Raw genomic sequence first — 19883 nt, 5'->3', positions numbered from 1 at the left:
TGTAATTATGCTAAAACTTGAACTCAAAATGCCATTGCAGTCTTCCACATCCACTGTATGCTGTGAACGTGAGGCATATTTGGCATTGATTAATGCACATCAACTCATCTCGGAACACTTGCTTTTAATAATTGAGCAGGCATTTAACATATGAAGAAATATAAGGATTTAAACACCAACAGCAAATTACAAAGAAGTCAGATGTGGGTACCAATTACTATTCATGAAAAGGTGTCACTTACAAGAGGTGACAATGGCTTATGTACAGTCAAGTGGGGCCTCTGCAGTTTGCCCTCACTATCCACTAAGGAGTAAATGTTGCTCCACAGACCAACAGACTGCCCTACTTGGAGGGCAGCAGCTCATCCCTTTTTTGTGATCAAAACAGGGGAGTGAGGAGCCACAGAAAGTGATTTAAGGACCAAGAGGAGAGGAGAACTGCTCAGGACTAAGACCCCAGAGCACAGAGCACCAGCACACCCTGATAAACCACGACTGCTCTAAATAAAAGGCAAGGAAGCCTATTGTATGAAAGATGCAGCATATAGTGCACTTTGTGTTTGGTTTAAAACTAAAATAACAGTAGAAAGAAGAAAATTAATAATTTCTTGCATGTTATTTACTGGACAGAAATCCAAATACCAGAGAACAAAAAGACAGAATTATTATATAGGCCAAACTGTTCAAGGAATCAGATGAATCTCACCCCAAAACTAAGTACACTTTTTCTGATATTAATCTTTGATTTTTCAGTGAAGAAAAAAAACTGGATTAAGAGGCATAGGTGCACCTGTGTTGGCAATGTGTGTAAGTATTTTCTATTGCTTCAAGGGGGTTAGGTTCATATCTTATTTTATTTCCTTGATGTATCCAGTGGAAGTAGGAGTAATTTTCCAAAACATGACAGATCCATTAGTAAAGAATCTTGTAAAATTAACCCCACTGCTAATTGAACTGGTAATGAACTACCACAACAGAAATCTCACGGAAGCAAACAAGCTGGACTCGGTTCACCCCTAAAGACCAAGTGATTTGCATTGGCTGGTTTTGATGTAGAATCCAAGCCAGGGCTCAAGAGGCTATAAAAACCCATGGTGGAAAGGCTGATTTTCTATTATAACAAATGAAACTTGTACAGCTCATGGAGTTCCTCATTTTTCAGAACTTTCTAATCAATAAAAGTCTCTTTCTTTAATCTTGGTGAAACATAATGTAGACTCTCTTATTTTGTCCACTGAAAACATGAGATATAGATAAATAAATTTTAAAATACTATTAAAAAACCATTACTTTCCCCTTGTAGTTTAACAATACAAATGACTGAATAAGCAACAAAAAAACACTTTGGAAGAATGCACTTTTTTCAATAATCCTACAAGATTTCTATTTTGGGGAAAATAAAATGCAAGGTGGATGAAAACGAGGATGATTTGCACATTGGCAATGAAAGCAATTACAATTCTCTGAATGAGACAATCATGACTAATTGTCAGAAACCACTGACTGAACAACACAACCCAGATATAATTCTTCCTCCATACAAAATTCTGGCTAATGGTAGCATATCTTATGGGATCAGCAGAACTTATTTAACTTAATCTCTATTGGCAAACTTGTGTTTGTGTTGTACCCATGTCATACAAGTCAAGGACAATAGCTACCATTATGCCCAAAGACCAGGGAGCCCATCAGAGAGCTTGAAATCCAGCAATACAGGAAATTATTATCGATCCAGTCCTAGTAATTGTTAAAACATCACTTGCTTTTTTTCTATGGATGTTATTTTTCTTCTTCTCAGTTAGAAGCTACACATTAGAAATCAACATTAGTCTTTCTATGGCTGCGCTTTCTGTTGGGTTTCCAACCAGCTAATAGTCCCAATTCTATTGCAATAGGTGTATACATGAAAACTAACTTGCTTACTTTTCTTTGGTCTTACATTTATTCCATTCCATCCAGCTTTCTGGTTCTCTGTAAAAAGGACTGTAGGACTGTGATTGTTAGCAGTTTACAGTATTTTTCCTCCAAAGTAGTTCCATTCTCAGTTTTGTTAGATAAACCACACATGAAAATAGTGTTCTGCATTACCAAAATGAAGCCTTAAACCACTTGTGACTAAAGAATCAAAACCCACAACAGCAAAACAAAGCCCTGCTGTGAGAGAGGCTGCAGGATGAACAGAATCCTAGAATCATTTAGGTTGGAGAAGACCTGTAAGATCAGACAGTCCAGCTGTTCACTCAGCACTGCCAAGTCCACCACTGAGCCATGTTCCTAAGTGCCATATCTACACATCTTTTAAATACCTCCAGGATGGTGACTCCAAGACGTCCCTGGGCAGCCTGTTTGAGGGCTGGACAACCCTATTGGTGAAAAAAAATTTCCTACTATCCAATCTAAACCTCCTCATCACATCTTGTGGCTATGTCCTACCACATGAGGAACATTATTTCCATAATGATAAAAGAATGATAAAAGTACTGCTGCCCTGACTATAAACCTGCTGACTCCTTTGAACCAACCTCCACATCACTGCAAGCTCCTTTCAGGCAGCTGTAGAGAGGGGTAAGGTCCTCCCTGAGCCTCCCTTTCCCCAGGCGGAACACTCCCAGCTCCCTCAGCTGCTCCTCATAGGATCTGTGCTGCAGACCCTTCCCCAGCTCTGCTGCCCTTCTCTGGACATGCTCCAGCACCTCAGTGTCCTTCTTGTAGTGAGGGGCCCAGAACTGGACACAGGATTTGAGGTGTGGTCTCCAGTGTTGAGTACAGGGGGACAATCACTGCCCTGGTCCTGCTGGCCACACTGTTGCTGATACAGGCCAGGATGCCACTGGCCTTCTTGGCCACCTAGGCATACTGATGGCTCATGTTCAGCTGCTGTTGATCAGCATCCCCAGGTCCTTTCCGGCCAGGCAGCTTTCCAGCCACTCTGTCCCAGCCTGTAGTGATGCCTGGGGTTGTTGTGACCCAAATGACAGACACAGGACTTGACTTTACTGAACCTCATAAATCTGACCTCAGCTCATTGATCCAGCCTGTCCAGATCCCTCTGCAGGGCCATCCCACACTCCAATAGAGCAACACTCCTGCCCAACTTAGTCACCTGCAAGTGTGACTCTGTGTGGCCTTGATCCCAATCTGGACCATTGATTAAGATATTAAGCAGCACATGCTCAAATACAGAGCCTGGGGAGCAACCCTGGTGGCCAGTGGCCAGCTGGATTTCACTCATTCATGACCATTCTCTGGGCCTGGCCATAGAGCCAATTCTGCACTCCCCAAAAGTGCCCCAGCAAGCAATACCCACCTGATGACCTGGTTGCAGTGTGCACACATGGGAGTGCGCTTCCCTGCTGGAATATGCTCCGCCCGCTGAACCAACGTGTCCTGCTCATTCAGCTGAGGGGCTGTTGCAGCTTTTTCACTCGGGGCAGTTGTTCCAGGTGATTTAATACTGTTTGATGTCCACCCACTGACAGGAGCTGGGGAAAGAATGCCAAAAGCTTTTAGAGGCCCATCTTTCAATACCAAGTAAATTAACTTGAAACACAAGCAACCAACAGCATTTGCCTAACATCATTGTCCAGTGTAAACTTGCTTCCTTAAAGGAACATACTAAAAAGCACTCATTTTCCCCTCCTCCCCCAATAAGTTACCAAGAAAGTCCTACCTACTTTATGAAATGTCTGTGAAATAACACAGAATGGTTTTGGCTAACTTAGAGAGGTAGTGGACAAATTTTAACATGTTGAAGAAGTTAGGTAAAAGAATATACAATCTGTGAAGGCATTTTTTTGTTTTAGATACAAAAGCTGAAGCCAAGAACATCATTATATGAATAGAGGCAGGAGAAAATGACATACCTACTCAAAAAATTTCACAGTGAGTGCAATAGATCATACATCATTACTAACATGTTAACAAGAACATGCATTCAATACAACATGTGTAGGAATTTAAACTAGAGTACTGCATAAGCAAAATTTGTTTCTACATTGAAATTAAACAGTGGTCTAGATCAGTGGATTCTGCCAATCTGAAGCAGTCCAAAGGTCATGTTCACATCCTCCTTATAAAAGTACGACACAAATAAAACCTTGACATTTTCAGAAATGTATACGCTACACAATTCCATGTGTACTCAGGGTTTTAGAGCTGGAGAACAGACATAAGCTTTTATGGAGTTTGAGAAATGCATTTACAAAATGAAAGGCACAAATGATACTGTTGTAAGGTTAGTGAAGAAACAAGCAGTCCTCTGCTTTTCCTTTCCCTCTATTGATATATGTACCTTGGTAACATACAAGCTACAACAACATGGGTTTTATGGGAGCAGTTATTCCTGTCAAGAGGAGGTATCTTTCTTCTTCAAGTACATTATAAAAAAGCCCACGTTTCCATAGCCTTTTGTTTGTAACCACAGGCAAAAGAAACCTGAAGTGTTTACTTGGTGCCCTGTCTTGAGTCCAGCTTTGCTAAAGCTTGTAAATCAAAGAGTGAAATTAAGACTTGAGTGGAAATTCAGAGGCAAACAACCAAGCAATGACCGAGACACTGGACAATGCAGGATGATGCTTCTGCTGCAAAGATGCAGCTCTCCAAGGCATTGGTATGAAGCTTTGCCAAAAATCTAGTTTGTAGTGCTGTTAATCTTTGTGCTATTTGTCCACTCTTGTTTTTCATATCTTCCAGGAAAAAAATGAAAAATTGTTTCTCTTCATCTCCATTAATGCAATACTGAGCAGCCTCTGTCCTACAGAACAGTTGCAAGTACTTTTCAGGTCAAACACTGCATTCCCTGCTGAAAGAGAAGTGCCATACTAATTCACAGAGAAGACAGATTTAAGCAACACTGAATCCACAGAAAATCCAACATAAATGCCAATATTGTGCTATTTACAGAATATAGTCAAGCACTGCACTGTTTAATCAAAATATTACCATGAACTTTAGCAACCCCCTCCTCTACTCACATCTGGGCTAACACATCTGGAAGAGAAATCCTGTTTAAAACCAATGCTTTTATACTGTAATTAGACGTGGTATTACCCTGCTGATTTGGGCTCAATACCTGCTTTTGCTTACTCTTTCTGTGGATGAAGAAGAAATATACTCATATATCTTTTTTATTTTTTGTTTAAGTGGTTGGTCTGCAAAAATTTCTCAGATCATTTCAAGACTGATATATTTTTGGTTCCTTTTCAGAACCTGAAGTAGCAAAAAGTATAACAACTCATAAGGTTTGCTTGTTTTAGTTTTCTTTTTTCTTTTTTAAAACAAGACTATATTTCATGTATAATTAATGAATTTGCAATATCTTGAAAAAATAACATCTTTATTTTTGAAACATTCAACATTCCTGAGTGGAAAGAATTTAGGAATAGAGGCACTTGGTCTTGAACAAGTCACTCCGCTACTGTAGCTCACTTTAGATTATAAATGCCTGCTAAGCTGAAAACCTAGGAAGAGATAAAAATGAAAAAGGTGGCAGAACAGCTTTGAAGACATGAACAAAGGTGGTGTTGATTAATAGCACTTTCCTCCTCTGTCATCACACATGGTTTTTCAATTTTCAGATCCCATTTCATGAGAAGACAGGAATACACACTAAACCCAAATCTGTTTGAAGACTGATTTTGCCATAAATCAAATTGCAACACAGCTTCTAGTGTATTGCTAATTTCTGTTTGGGTTATCTACTGAATCCCAAAGCCCATTCAGACACATCAGCTGTCTCGTTTGCACTGTGTAGTTAAAAAAAGTGTTTCTGCTTGCTTAAGGGGGGAAATAAAAGCACAAACATCACAATTGCTCCCTTTTCTTTGTTCTCATTACAGCTTTCATTACTGTTGTTTTTATGAATGATTCTTTTCTGAATACTACCTAACTTCAAAGTTACTACTGGCCAGGACGAGAATTTGTCTATGTAAACCTTCTACACAAAGCTGTTAGATCGGTCATTTCTGAGGTATTTAAAGCACTAAAAGTGAGAGAAGGAGGTAGTCCATCACATTATAACAAAAACTCTCTTTTAAGCAAAACATAATAGAAACCACACAAATTAATATTGTGTCAAGCAAGAGCTGTGACCTGAGTAACACCAATCTGGGCGTTTAGTGTTGAGGACACTCCCTGCCCATGCTCCCAATTTGTGCCCCCAGCATTCTCACAAGGATTTTCCTTCTCTTTGCTGGTAATCACATTAAGACCGTGTTGGTCTTGCACAGTCAACAACCTACCAGTCAAGTACTGTAATATCTATACCTATATCAAATACCTTATTTGATATACTGGCTTCTTTGTAAACCTTCTATAGTTCTCTAGATTTATTTCTTTTCTTTTTTCACCATAGATCGTTCTCCCTTCCTCAGTGCTTGATTTGCCTCAGCCTTTTGTCTTCCTCATTTCCTTCTGAACACCAGCAGGAGGATAGCTTTTATTGGCCACTTCTGTCTTTCCACAGGTCACAAACATACCTTTAACACTTCAGTAATTTCACCAAAGGTTCATTACTTCCACTGAAACCCACAGACCATTTTTTTGTTGGTGGTGACATTTTCATTTAGTTGGTTTGATTTTGATTTAAAAAAACCCCATTAATAATGCTCCACTTAAATCTGTATGAATTCTCAGTACTCTTCCAAACACTATTTCTCCTCTTGTAGCCAGAGAATTTCAAATATTAGGCCTGTTTTCTTGTTTAGATAGAACACTGATATTTCCCATATACGCCTTCTACTTCAACAGCAAGTTTAACACTCCAGTGGACAAGATGTTTTTTACTGCAGACAGGATGGGGATACTCTGAGTTCACATCTTTTCTTCTCCTCCCTTCTCTTCTCCATTCCCTTGAAAATCTTTCAGTTGAAACTCAACTACTTGATTTAAAAACATCAGGCCCGAAAAACCTGATGCAGGTGTTTATTTCTTGCAGTGAGAGGATTTTACCAGGGCACATGAGGAATGCCAAAGTAGGTACAAATCTTTACACCCAATCTAAGAGAAAACCTCTCAACTCTTAGCAACCAGTCTGAGCTCTCCTTTAGTTTTTGTTTTATACTCTGCTTTTTGTATTTTACACATATGATCAGCAGCTTTGTTCTCAAGGAGTACTGGGGAGATAGATGCCCCATTATCCAAGATGTGTCAAGGTGCATGCACATTTTTAATTGCAAATGGAGACTGATTAGTAATGGAAAAGAAAATCACGCATATTTTCCTGTTGCCACCTCTGTTGCTTGAAATGGGAAAGACGACAGCAACTTTTGTGGGTGGTTTGAAGATTTAAAACTAAAATCAATAAATTCAATTCATAAATAAAATTAATCATTCATAAGAATTATACACTCCAGCAGAAGCTATTCTGACCTGAGTACCAGAGAGATTTGGGTTCTGTGCAAATCATGAAAAGATGTCTATGGCCAAATTTTGGAGTTTTGTAGGCTTCACTTCACCTTCACTCTTTTTTAATTAAACATTGTAAAGCACTATTGATTTACACTGATGTATTGTCATTGCTTTTTTTTCCTTAAAACCAAAAACACTCTGTCCCTGACTATTAACTTTCTACTTTATTAGGTCTAAGTTTAGCAAACCCACAGTGTTTGCTTTCATTGAACTCCTTGGTATGGCCAGTTTAATATTTAACAATCTTTTAGGCAGGGTAAAGAACTGCCTCTTTTTTTTCTCTTTTTTAAAAATCCCAGTGTGACTTTGCCCTTGTTAGTCTAACAATAGGTTGTTCCATCGCTGAGCACATGGATAACTGCAAACACTGCTGAAAGGTTTGGAAGACAAAGGGAGAAAGGCGGATACGCAGCGGTGCCAAAGTCACTTTGACAGAGGTTCTCTGGTGCGTAGCAACAATACAACAGCCTGAACTGTTTAACGCTCACTTAAACATAACATCAGCCTTCATGTAATATCTATAAATAACAATGCTACTTGAAGCAGTGGGAGTGCCAGAACTTCATTTTAAAGCGCTCCAACTCAGTGATTTATACACTGCAATCAAACTACTGTATTATAAATGGAAAATATAAAGCTTCATATGTCCAATTTTCTGACTTTTCGTAATATATCTGTAGTATAAGAAATCTTCCTGTTTCTTCCCTCAAAACCAAACAGATGGCCGGATGAAGCAATGTGTCTGAAAAGCTCTGCTGTCAGCTCACTGCTCTGGCTGCATGCAACACCCCATCCACTCCCAGGCCCGCACGAAATCACACAAGTTCAGTGCAGAATGCTACGGGGCAAGTACAAGGTGAGAAAAAAGCTAAAACCTCAAAAAGACTCCCCCCAACAAACACAAAGTTCAACTCCTGTATTCCGTAGTTGTTTCTTTTGTTTCTCATGAAGTCTTGGAAACACAGTCAGAGCTAAACTCCTTTTGCTGATTAAAGGCAGGACAGGATGAATTAAACCATTATCATGTCTTTAAATGCTGGGTGAAAGCTGTATGCACCCGTGGAAAATCAAAACAGGTGTCACCTTGGCCCCATTTCAACAGCCCCTGCAACTAGAGGGACTAGTTCCTGTGTTAGTAACCAGCCTTTCAACTGGAAAGGCTCCGGGTAAATTAGCTGTAAAGCATCTTAATTAAAATGAGTATGGTGGTTTTGGCTCGCTCAGCCTGTCTCCTTCTGATTTGTTACATCACATACCGTCACAAATTTGGCACAACTGGCATTGCTTTTATCGAAAAAGTGACTCAAGAAGAAAGACAAAAACAAGTCCTGTACTACAGTGTTGCATTTCTCTTCAGGGGCAGTATAGAAACCCATTTGGTAGCTTTCTGCAGATAAGATTTTACCCCCCTTGCTTTTAGTTCCTCTTCTGAACTTGACAGCTTGGCTATGCCTGCAGAGAGCATGTCTGTCCAGTCTCTTGTAAATTATCTGCCAGTTTCATTAAGCTGATATTTAACACTGAATTCCAATAAGAATGCATTTACCAGAGGAATACTGGCTTTTCCTTTGCTGAACAAATATTAGGCATAATTCTTGGATGCCCTACACCTGTGCATCTGAACAGGACACCACTGCTCTGAGCTGGAGATAGCTAATGGAGAGGAACTGATCTGGTGAGTCAAACTGTGACAAGAAGTTACTTTTTAACAAATCAAAGACAATGAACATCGAATTTGGAAAATCATTGAATGTTCCCACTTGATGTGTGTGAAATAAGCATAGAGCCAAAAAATCTCTGCATCTCTTTTTAAAGGAACACAAAGAAACATGCATCTGTCCAAGTACTGCAAATAATTAATTTAAGTGCCCAATTTGGTGCAATAGCAGGTGAATTTGGCAAAACCAAAACATAGGAAAATTGTCTAAGGTCATGTTTGTTACAGAAAAGCTGAGTTTCTATTCGGCAGATCTTGTACTGAGGTACACCAGGCCATTCTGTCTCTGAAAAGCAGGTGGTACATTTCTGCATCATTACTATGATCTGCCCCTTCTTAAACATAAACATTCAAGTTTTAGAAACACACTAATTTTTTCACTAACTCTACAGGAGTTAAAATTTCATACTGTCATCAAGTTAAGGTTAACATTTATAAATTACTCTTGTTTCACAATGGGTTTTGCTTGGCTAAGCGACTTCACATTAATTAACTTGTAAGAACAAACTCTTGTGGTTTGCTGTCACATGATGATATAATAATCTAGATTAGATGAAAAATTAATTACAGTCCATAAACCAGGATCAGAAAGGTTTTGTATTTTGACCTGTCAATCATAATACTTTAATGGAGAAGGCTTTCTGCTTTCATGAATGGTGACTACATCATGGAGCAGCAACCTTTAACAATCTTTTTTGGTGAAAAATGGTGGAACTCTTTTGGGAACTATTTTTAACAGGAGCCATACCAACGATGTAAGAATTTGTCCTAACAACTAGCAGTGTTAACCCAGTTTCTTCCCCATATTCAGACCTTGGCCCTCAATGGGCAAGTAGCTCCTTGAGCTCCTATAATTAGTCCTGCTTATAAAATCCTGTTCTACAAAGGAAACAAGTTATTATGAGTGGGTCCTAAAAACAAAATGGCAGAACTTTATGATCACCGTGATGCTGACACAATAGTTTGGTTGCTTTTCCATGCAGAAGTATTCCCAAAGCTATCAACTTAACTTACCCTGCCTGTGTAGCCATAGCCTGTAAGACCAACAGAATTGATGTAGGGGCTGTTGCAATTACAAATGAAACACAGAAAAACAAAAGTGACAAGGACGAAAAGTGCTGCAGTCCATCCCTTTATGGTACTTAATCCCTTAAGGACTTACTGGCAGTACAAGCATTTTGTGACAGCCCAATGTATCTCAGAGCCTTCCGCCCTCTACACAGCTCCATACTGTTTGCCCTGATGGCCAAACTCCACAGTTTCACATATAATTTTTATTCCATTTTCTCTACATAAATAAGTAGCAGAATAAGTAGCAAGGAAGGAAACAAAGATGCAAACTGCCAATGGAGCACAAGGTCAAGTCACGCCTAGGAACAGGCCTGCATTTTCTTTTGCTTTTAAAATTTTCATATTATTTCAGGAATGGGATATAAAAAAGAAAATGCAGCAAGAAAGTTATCCTATGGATAACTCCAGAGAAGGTAAATTCAAGGTTACCAAGTACACAAAAACAACCTCAAGGAAATAGCAGAATTTTTAAAACACAGTTGTCTGGGGAGTACTTTTTATGCGCTTGCAGCCAGTTTCTAAGTGTGTTCCCTCTGCTGAAGGGATCATGTGCTTAACACATGTGCTTGCTCAGGATTAGGCAACTGACAGTTGTGCATATTGCAAAATATGCTGACATTCCCTAGCAGCTCTGCTGGAAGGGGATTATATATCCCAGTGATACCAGCCTGAGAGAGATCCTGGGAATAAGGAAACTGGGAAAGGGTCACTTAAAACAACAGCTTTGAATGCTTCTACCACAAACCTTCCCCCATCCCATTCTTCTAACTCAGCTGCAAAGCCCAGGAGGAACAAAGGGCATCAACTGCAATGAAACTCTACTTTCCCAGAAGCAAACCAGCCTTTCTGGCCACCAGCTGTAACAGCTCCCCACAGGCCCCCTGCCATCCCACGGGACCCCAGCAGGCAAGCGGGATGCTGCCTGCCCAGCTCCTGTACTGGAAGGCAGGGTGTGGGACTGGCAGTCCAGTGCCTGGCACACAGCCCCTACAGTCCCCATGCCTCAGCAGCTCACCCCCCCAGCAACAGGTTTGAAAGATGTCGGGTAAGAGAAGGCAATTTCATAGGAGAAAATTAACACTGGAAGTCCTAACTGCTTCTGACCATCACAGATCCTGCTGCACTCTCCCTGAGAACAGTTTGTCTGCTGGACTGACTCCAGCTGGTGTAGCTGTGCTTACCAGGCAATTACACCTTCTGAGATTGTCCTCAATTTGCCACGGTGCTATTCACTTCCTTTCAAGTTGCCGTGGAATGTCACGGCACGCTGACAAGCAGCTGTCATCTGTCACCCACGAGGTGGCTGCGTGGCAGTGGTGAGTGAAAGCCATTCCTGTGCATGCACTGTGTCCTTGCCCAGGACTAGAAAGGGCTTTGGGGTTCCTTGGGGGTGAGCCATGCTATGTAAGTGTACAGTCATAGTTATCAAATATAGAATAGCTGACTGCAATGTAGCCAGGATGCTCTGGGTTATTTCATTCTTGCAATTTAAAATAATCTTGTAAAAATCTTCTTCCTCTGTCAGGTGAGTAGAGCTTCATAATGAAGCTCAACAAAAATGAAGTGAGAACTATTATAAACTCCAATCTGCACATATAACGCACAGTAACAGTCTGTTTTTACTTGTTTCAGCAATAGAAAAAAATTGGAGATTATTGAGCTTCTTACGCATGCCTTAAAAGAAAGCATGAGGCAGCCATCTCTCTTTTCCTCTAGCAAACCACTGAGGAATCCCATAATATTAGGATTTTGTTCCAAAGAGGAAAAAAACCTCTGTTACGAGCATAGTGGACAATTAGCATAGCAGCATTCATGGGTACTCCATGAATGGCCCCCACAGCCAATGAGGATAATTCAGGCCCAAAGGCGCTATCATTGTGAGATCCACTTGGATCATGAGACCTATGTAGAGAGAAACCCAATCCCTGAAGCATCTCCAGGTTCACTCACTCAGCCATTCAACTTTGAACCATCAAGTGGCCAGGTCATGAAATAGCTCATACCTCACAACAAAATCCCTGACACCTTCAGCACCCTTCAGGTATCTCTGCACAATCTCAAAAAAGAAAAACCAACAACAATTAATAAATCACCTCAAACCCCTACAGTGAGGGTAAATACAAAAAAAAAGGTATTCTCTGGTCTATACAAGAAAGAGATCTTTTCAACTAATAATTGAAAAGATGTTGTCTACCCAAATGACAGACCTCTGAAGTCACACAACAATAAAATCACTGGTAATCTTCACACCACACCATCAATCAGCACCTTACAGCTTCCCCAGGCACAAACAAAATCCTGTGACATGCCTATTTTGCTTTGGAAACAACTTGGTGTTAGAAACAATATTCATTAAAAGGGTGAGTGGTATCAGAGCTACAAAACTGTGCTCCCAATACATTTCTGCTATTAATAGCACACCACTATACATTTACATAAGATTGTATCTTCCTTCTAATTATTTCCTAAGGTAGACTTCAAACTATGAAATCAAAGGACTTTTTTTGTCTAGAATTTTGTCAGCCTTATGGCCTATGAAGCCAAATTTTGTTTGGCCTGTGGAGCACTGGAAATTTTACTTTAAGGAAAACTTTATGCTCAGACTGCAAAGAAACAGCAGAACTGAAGTCCAAGCATTCTCTGAAACACTTATAGTCTTGCTTTTTCTTCAACATCTGACTAATTTTAGCAAAACATTCAATTATTGAAACAGTTTTACCTGTCTGACTGCTGTTCCACCTACAGGGGACAAGCACAGACCGGTTTCCCATGGCAGTGGGTGATTCTCTGTGTTCCTAAGGTGCAAATGTTAACTGAAACTCCTCTGGCTCCTGGGACATCATACTCTTCCCACCTCCTTAACTCCTGGGCAGTTGCTGTTCACACTGCTGGATTATCTTTGTACTTCCCAGTTTTAGAGAACTCTGAGTCTTCAATGCCTCTTTATCCTATAGCTTTTATTTCTGGCTCCCCCAATACTTTTGGGGAGAGATAATGGCTTTGCTTCTTTGGAACTTAGTGCATCTCAGAACCCTTCATCAAGACAGCACAAAGGTGACATCCTCATGATTGTTTCTTTCCACCAGCTTCTCTACCAGTATGAAGTTTCTAAGCTTTCTTTAAGCTGTTCTGGAACATAACAATCAAAAATTCTCTGCCTGGATTTCCCTCTCACCTGCCTACTCGGTATCTCTGATGGAAAAAAAAAAAATTCACATTATGCAAGAGCATAGGCATAGATTTTCAGAGCACTACAGAATCAAGTGTAGTTTAAGTAATCTCTTTAAAACTCTCTCCTTCATGAATATCTTTAAAAAAAAAGGCTATTTTGAACATTTGACTCCTATTAATACTAGAATATGCTAATAGGATTTGGCAGTGAAACACCTACCAACATACTCAAAATAAGTGTGGAACTACAGAAAGTCCAAAATCATGGGTGGTTTCTATGCAAGTTAAATAATTCATCACTTGGTGAGACAGAAAGTTATATCAATTGTGAAACACAACCAGTCACTTAGAAAAATGCAGCATTATGACATGCCCACAAAAGTTTAAGCACACATGCTACCAAAAAGGTAACTTTAAAAAGTGTTGGGGCTTCTGTTGTTCCTGTTCATTTTGAGGTTTTTTTTCCCCTTCTAATGCTAGCTAACTCTGAGAAGTAAAACAATGCTGGAATGAAACTGACGTAAAGTTTAAGATGTCTTTACCTTGCCCTCATTAGCAGACTCGCATTTTGCCAGGCAAAGTACAGCAATGACAGTGCATTGCCATCTTGAGGCTTCCTACAGAACTGCACAGCCCAACCAAAATACACCAACTTGTTACCAACCACAGCATTCAATCAGAAGTGCCAAAGCCATTATAAAACATGAAGCATTAACATCGTATTTTTTTTCTTTATTTTCATGCCAGGGCTTCTATAGTCCCGTTTTGGGACTGAATATACTTCAAAAGAGGGAAAACCCTTACATAGAACAAAGCCAAGCAAACAGAGCTATTTAGCATAATTGATCCTGTCAGAAACAGAATCAAGTCTACTCATCTCATATTAGCAAGAAAAATCTGAAGCTAAAGCTTAATTAATAATACAGATTTCCCAGATCCTTTGAAATTACTACACAAGTTTAATTCAGCACCAAAGACTGATTCAGCTTAAAAAATTACTTCAATGTAGTACTATGAAAAAAATTACTCCATAGCATGTAATACTATGAAAACCTAATACACAGTTACACATACAAATGTATCTGTATCATCTAATAACATAGGAGTGCTCATAAAGAAAACAGAATGCTTTCCAGATATAACACATTCTAGTGCGAGTTCAAAGCTTTAGAAATCACCAAAGTTCATTCAAAGGTAGCAGCTATGTGAATTGTCCTTGTAAGAACTTTTACACAAATCTCTGCAATCCAAACCTACATAATAATCTGGCACCCTGCTCAAATAAAACCTACAGATGTCAAATACATAAACGCTCTAGTGCTTCAGCCTTTTTTATCTCTTTTTTAAATTAATTAGTACTTATGAAAAGATCACTTGGAAAACATGTATATGGGTAATATCAACATATGTCAATATTCCTACCTGAAATAGCATGGGATATGCTTGAATCTACAGTGGCATGGGAAGCAGCAAGATTAAACTGTGGGGTGTATATATACATATATGGTATAAATTGGTATAAATACCTTTAATAAGGGTGTGAGGCAACTGATTTTGTTTGTGAAACTAATTGCATCTATGAGGCTACTTACAAAGGGCTACCAGTTTACTAAAATGGATAAATTGTTTTTTCTCCTCTTTTCCCAGCAAACTGGCCTGTTCTCAAACCCCACAAACAGCCATTTGAAGCCTGTTGTTTTTACGCCCAAGGTGAATTTTTGTTTTGCTGAGCCACCCAAAGGCCTTGAGGTGAACAAGAAAAAGCCTCTCTGGAAGTTACCTGCTTGGCTTGGAGGCTGCCAGCCCTTGGCAGAACCCAGGGGTGCCACTGGCTTGAGGACTGTGGCAGGTGAGGAGTTGGCAGGAGCAGGTCTCACATCCACGTTGTCCTGGCAGGCAGGGACGCTCCTCACCGGGGCAGGCTGGGCAGCTTCCAGAGAATCACTGTTCAGAAATCAGGGAAGAGTAAATAAATGCCTCTTGCTAGAACAGGAGAACTTGTGAAATGGAGATGTGGAGTGACATTCCCTCACCCCAGGGCAACAATGCAGCACCCACTAGTCTGTCATCACCAACAATGCTGTGGTACTTACACCCTGAAGCTGCTTTCTAAGAACTGGACATTTGAGTAAGGTCTGCCAAAAGTCAATAGAGTCAACTAAAGCCCTTCACAATTTTCATTTTAAAAGAGTTGTAAGTTTCTTTAGTCATTAAACAACATGCGTGATATTTTATATTGCCTCTTTAGAGCACTTTACAGCTGCTTTTATACTTTAAGGGTTGGCAGAACTCTTTTAGCTCTTTAAAACCACATATGATGAAAACTGAACTCAATCACAATCCACATGGAGTGCAAGTAGCCACTTATTACCCTGATAGCAAGAAAATTTTTCATTTCTCACTTGCCTTTGGGCAGCTGAAAATAAATACTTTTTTTTAAAACAGTCAAAATAGAGGAGTAATTACTAATGAAGGTCATTTGCAAAAGAAATGTACATCAAAACCAGGAAATTAACAACATTGTGAAATACAGCCAAATACATACATGAAATACCATTCCAAAAACATATTTTGCACAATTTAGAAACCCTTGATAACACACTAGAAGCCTTGTATTCTTTCTTCTATTGAAGAAAAACAAATTTTCAGCACATGTGCACCATGTGTATTTTCACCAGGGTCATTGCCAGAATTACAGATTGTGCCAAGTTTGTAAAGTAAAAATCCATGAGCTATTTTTACTTTACAAGTGTTGCACATGCACAGTATTACCTTGCCTGTATGACATGCAACAACTCGAACACACCATGAGGCCAAAACACAGGTTCATAACCTTGATTTTTTTTTTTTTTTTGGTCATCTCTAGATTTGCAGGGTAATAATTCATGTGTTTAGAATCTTCTTCCAGGTAAGGGATAAAAAAAGTCATTCCCGGTTTGGAGAATAAATCTGAATGCTCAGTTTAATGAGTAACAGTCATGGCAATTGCAGGCTCTGGTAACCAGCACTGATGGATTTGCTGTACGCAGTGTGCACAAGCCCAGAGAAGCACAAACTGAGACCTTGCATTCCATTATCTTCAAATGCTGAAAAGATATTTAAAGACATTTGTGTAGCTCAAATGGACGCATTGAAGGTGCACGTTATACTCCTTTGAGACTCATGTTCCAAGTCTTTATTACAAGCAGATTTTGAGGAAGTGGAGATACAGGGCATAAAAGTGTTAATGCAGACTGAAAGAAAAAAGATAGGTAAGTACCCTCTGATGTGAAGTAGCAGCAGTGGTTGAAAATGACAAGGTAGTTTAGGATTGGCTTCCACAATGAAAAAAGTGCATGTCTGCAATTTCATTGTTACAGACACATCCTTCTGTACTGTTGAATATATTTGACATGTAACCCATCAAACCAAATCCAGGCCAGAGCCCCACTGCAACTTTAAGAATTCCTTGTTAGCACTGTTGATGCTAAAAAAAGAAAGTTTCCTCCTTCTCCATCCAAGAGGCTCATTACTGTTTGTCAAATAACTTTTCAAGTCTAGCACCTCTTCACTGCCTTTGTCTGGAATATATAAGTCATAAATAATACAAATCAGCAGTCAGAAATAAAGAAATCCTGCTGACTCGGCAACCATCTTTTACAAGCAGAGGCTACTCAACAAGGAAAAATGGATTTCAGACAAGCAGAAAAGGTTCCCTCCAGTGAGAAGATGGCAAGGAAGCATACTCTGAGGGAGGCCCACAAGGCTCACTGCAATGCTGATTGGAAACTCTACTGTTGCTATTTTTGTGGTCAAATTCTATGGCTTGTGAATGACGTGGCATGGCAGTTCCTGAAGCAACAGGATGTTGGAGACACTCAGGCTTTCATTTAGAAATAAGGTGAAACCCTAATGATCCCAAACTAAAAGACAATTATAAACTCAGGTATAAGCTACCTCTGATGGTTTTTTATCACCTCTGGAAGTTTACATGCCAGGAGCCTCAAGCAAGAAGCTTCCTAAGGGAAAAGCTTGAAGCCATCACTCCGACAGAGAGGATGTTACTGGCCTCAGGGCAAAACTTCTGAAAGGTCTTGGACACCCTTTGTATTGCATGTCTGATTCTTCAAAGCAAAAATTGAATAAACTCAAGCCACCACCTCAGTCTGTTAATTTAAGAGGCAGGCTGCTACTGTAGCTTGGCAAGTTTCCGCTGTGCGATAGTGCCCACCCATGGCTGGCTAAATAAAACAATGTACCATTTCTCTGGAATTACAGCCTCCAATCAGTCAGCTGTGAGTGCACATGCAGTGTTCTCTGCAGAAAGACAGATCCATCTTTGTCTCGCTTTCAAAGATGCACTTCACCCTCAGCAGTGTCTCCCACATAAGAGGTTCAACCTTTTAAACTGAACTTGGTATTCATGCTGCAAAATTAACTCCTCAACACTTTACTTCATGTTTTTCTATACTGAGAAACACTCAAACTCTAGTTATTGTTATCCAGCTTTACAAATACAGCGATGGATCTTTCCAGAAGCACACATTTTCTACAAGTGCTGTACAATGCCCACAATTAGCTCCACCAGTATTTTGCAACTTGCGAGGCTGGACAATGATGACCCAAGTCTCACTTTCTAGAAAATACAGGATTTAAAGAGAAAAAAAAAATTTACTGAAATTTAAGAAAATAAATACATTATGGAAGAGAGCTCCCACCTGCTTTTCAGTGTTGCCACTGGGAAGCTGAGGGAGGAATGATAAACCTAATGTATTTACCAAGCTCTGTGTGAGCACTTTCTCAGACTTCCCAGCTGACACTCACAGGTCAGCTTCAGGTCAAGAACATTTCAATGTCAGAACACTTGTAATGACACACCTACCTTCTGCATCTAGCATTAACATTTCAACTATGTTGAAACTCTTAAACTTCTCCTTCTCCACCTGATGAATACTTACAGCAAAAATCAAAGTTTTCCAAGCTAAAAATTAATGCAAACACGAGGCTCATCCCAGCAAACTAACATTTCCTGCAAGCTGTGAATGCCCTGCTGTCAACCTTTGGGCAAGGGGTTTTAACACTGCAAGAACTAAGGAATAGTGAAACATGAGTCTGTCAGACTCAGTCTTGTGTCCTGAAAACCCATGAGAAGTTAGATTAATAAGCTATGGGAAGATTAATCAAAATAATTCTGGAAGTGTGTTGCAAGGGAAACAGATTGCAAAAACAGCCCAAGAAAAATGTCTGGCAAAGAAGCAAGCCAAAGACACCTCTCTATTTTTTACATATGCTAGCTTATACTTAACAGACACGCCTGAAATTCCATGGAGAACAGCTCCTACCACACAGTGCAGCCTTATTTTATCAAAGTAAGTGTGTGTATGGAAAACAAACAAATTTCTGGGGAGCCCGTCAGGAAGTTTGAGGGGGACACACAAGGCTCCAGTGCCAGTGCAAACTTTATTACTGAGAGCTCACAAAAGGCTCCTCAGACTTATCCTGTCTCCTGGTCAACAAAAGCACCATGGAAACTGGGGGGAAAAACCTAGAAAAAGCAAGTAGTAATTTCTCTTCCTGCGAGGGAGGAAGTGGGTCCAAGTCACACTTGATATAAGCACTAGTTTTTCAGAGACCAGGCTGAATGCATTTCAGAGGCATTTTAAGAAATTTGCACTGGAAAAATCCTTCTGAATGTATTTAGAGGTTTTGATGCTTCTTCCTCCCTCAAAAACCCCAAACCCACAAAAAACCAACCTAACAAAACCAAAACCAAGCAAAACCCCAATAAACCAAAAACACTCCAAAAAGCCAACCAACCAACCGAACACCAAGAAAACAAACAAACAAAAAGAGAGAAGGAAAACACATAGTCTGGAACTATAGATGCCTAAACCTCCCTCCATCCTTCCATGGCAACTCTTATACAATGCTGTCCAGAATTTCTTCACACAAACTTTAAAGAAGCTAATAATGGAGATGATGTTATCAGCCAAAGGAGGACCTACTAAGTAACTGAAAAGGATTGAGCTTGCTGTCATGTAACTTGTAAGAGCACTAAGGACCAAGTCACTTGGATAATAAGGACCAAGTCACTTGGATAATAAGGACCAAGTCACTTGGACTTTCTCAACCAGGTTCAAGGGATTTGGCTGGACCTTCTCCTCATGCAAGCCCAGGATATTGGCTATCCATCTGTAAAAATAAGTAGTTGAGCCCAGAGCTCAGTCTGGTACACCAGTATTTTACCAATAGTTCTGTGGCTATAAATGATGGTTTAAGTGTCTTGTTAAACTAACTTGCTCTGTTGTCTAGAACAACTGTGGGAGTAAGGCACAAGTCCCCTGTGGTGTGAGAAAATCTGCTGACAGGACAGGTCAGGTAGTATCTAAGGGACAGCTTGTAAATCCTTTCTCCAGATAGCCAGGAATTCCATGACCTGGATCTCAGGTCTCAGTTGTTTGTCGTACAAATCATGTGCTACATTTTGTCCAGTATCAAAATACACAGTAGAAAAGATATATATAGGAAACCAGAAAAA

General features: G+C 39.9%; 1 protein-coding gene across 6 annotated transcripts in view; it reads right to left on the bottom strand.

The window, feature by feature from the left end:
- Positions 1–19883, bottom strand: part of PDLIM5 (PDZ and LIM domain 5) — a 126737-nt gene that overhangs the window by 13228 nt on the left and 93626 nt on the right. For all 6 annotated transcript variants that reach the window (XM_077177078.1, XM_054633162.2, XM_077177081.1 and 3 more), the window contains 2 exons: positions 15147–15310; positions 3308–3482 (listed from right to left, as the gene is read on the bottom strand). In XM_077177078.1, coding sequence (XP_077033193.1) covers positions 3308–3482; positions 15147–15310 — 339 coding nt within the window. The remainder of the gene's footprint in view (positions 1–3307; positions 3483–15146; positions 15311–19883) is intronic.

Source organism: Agelaius phoeniceus, chromosome 4 (assembly GCF_051311805.1).
Source record: "Agelaius phoeniceus isolate bAgePho1 chromosome 4, bAgePho1.hap1, whole genome shotgun sequence".
Lineage (NCBI taxonomy): Eukaryota > Metazoa > Chordata > Aves > Passeriformes > Icteridae > Agelaius > Agelaius phoeniceus.
The sequence above is the reverse complement of the archived record's forward strand: the minus strand, read 5'-3'. Positions and strand labels throughout refer to the sequence as shown.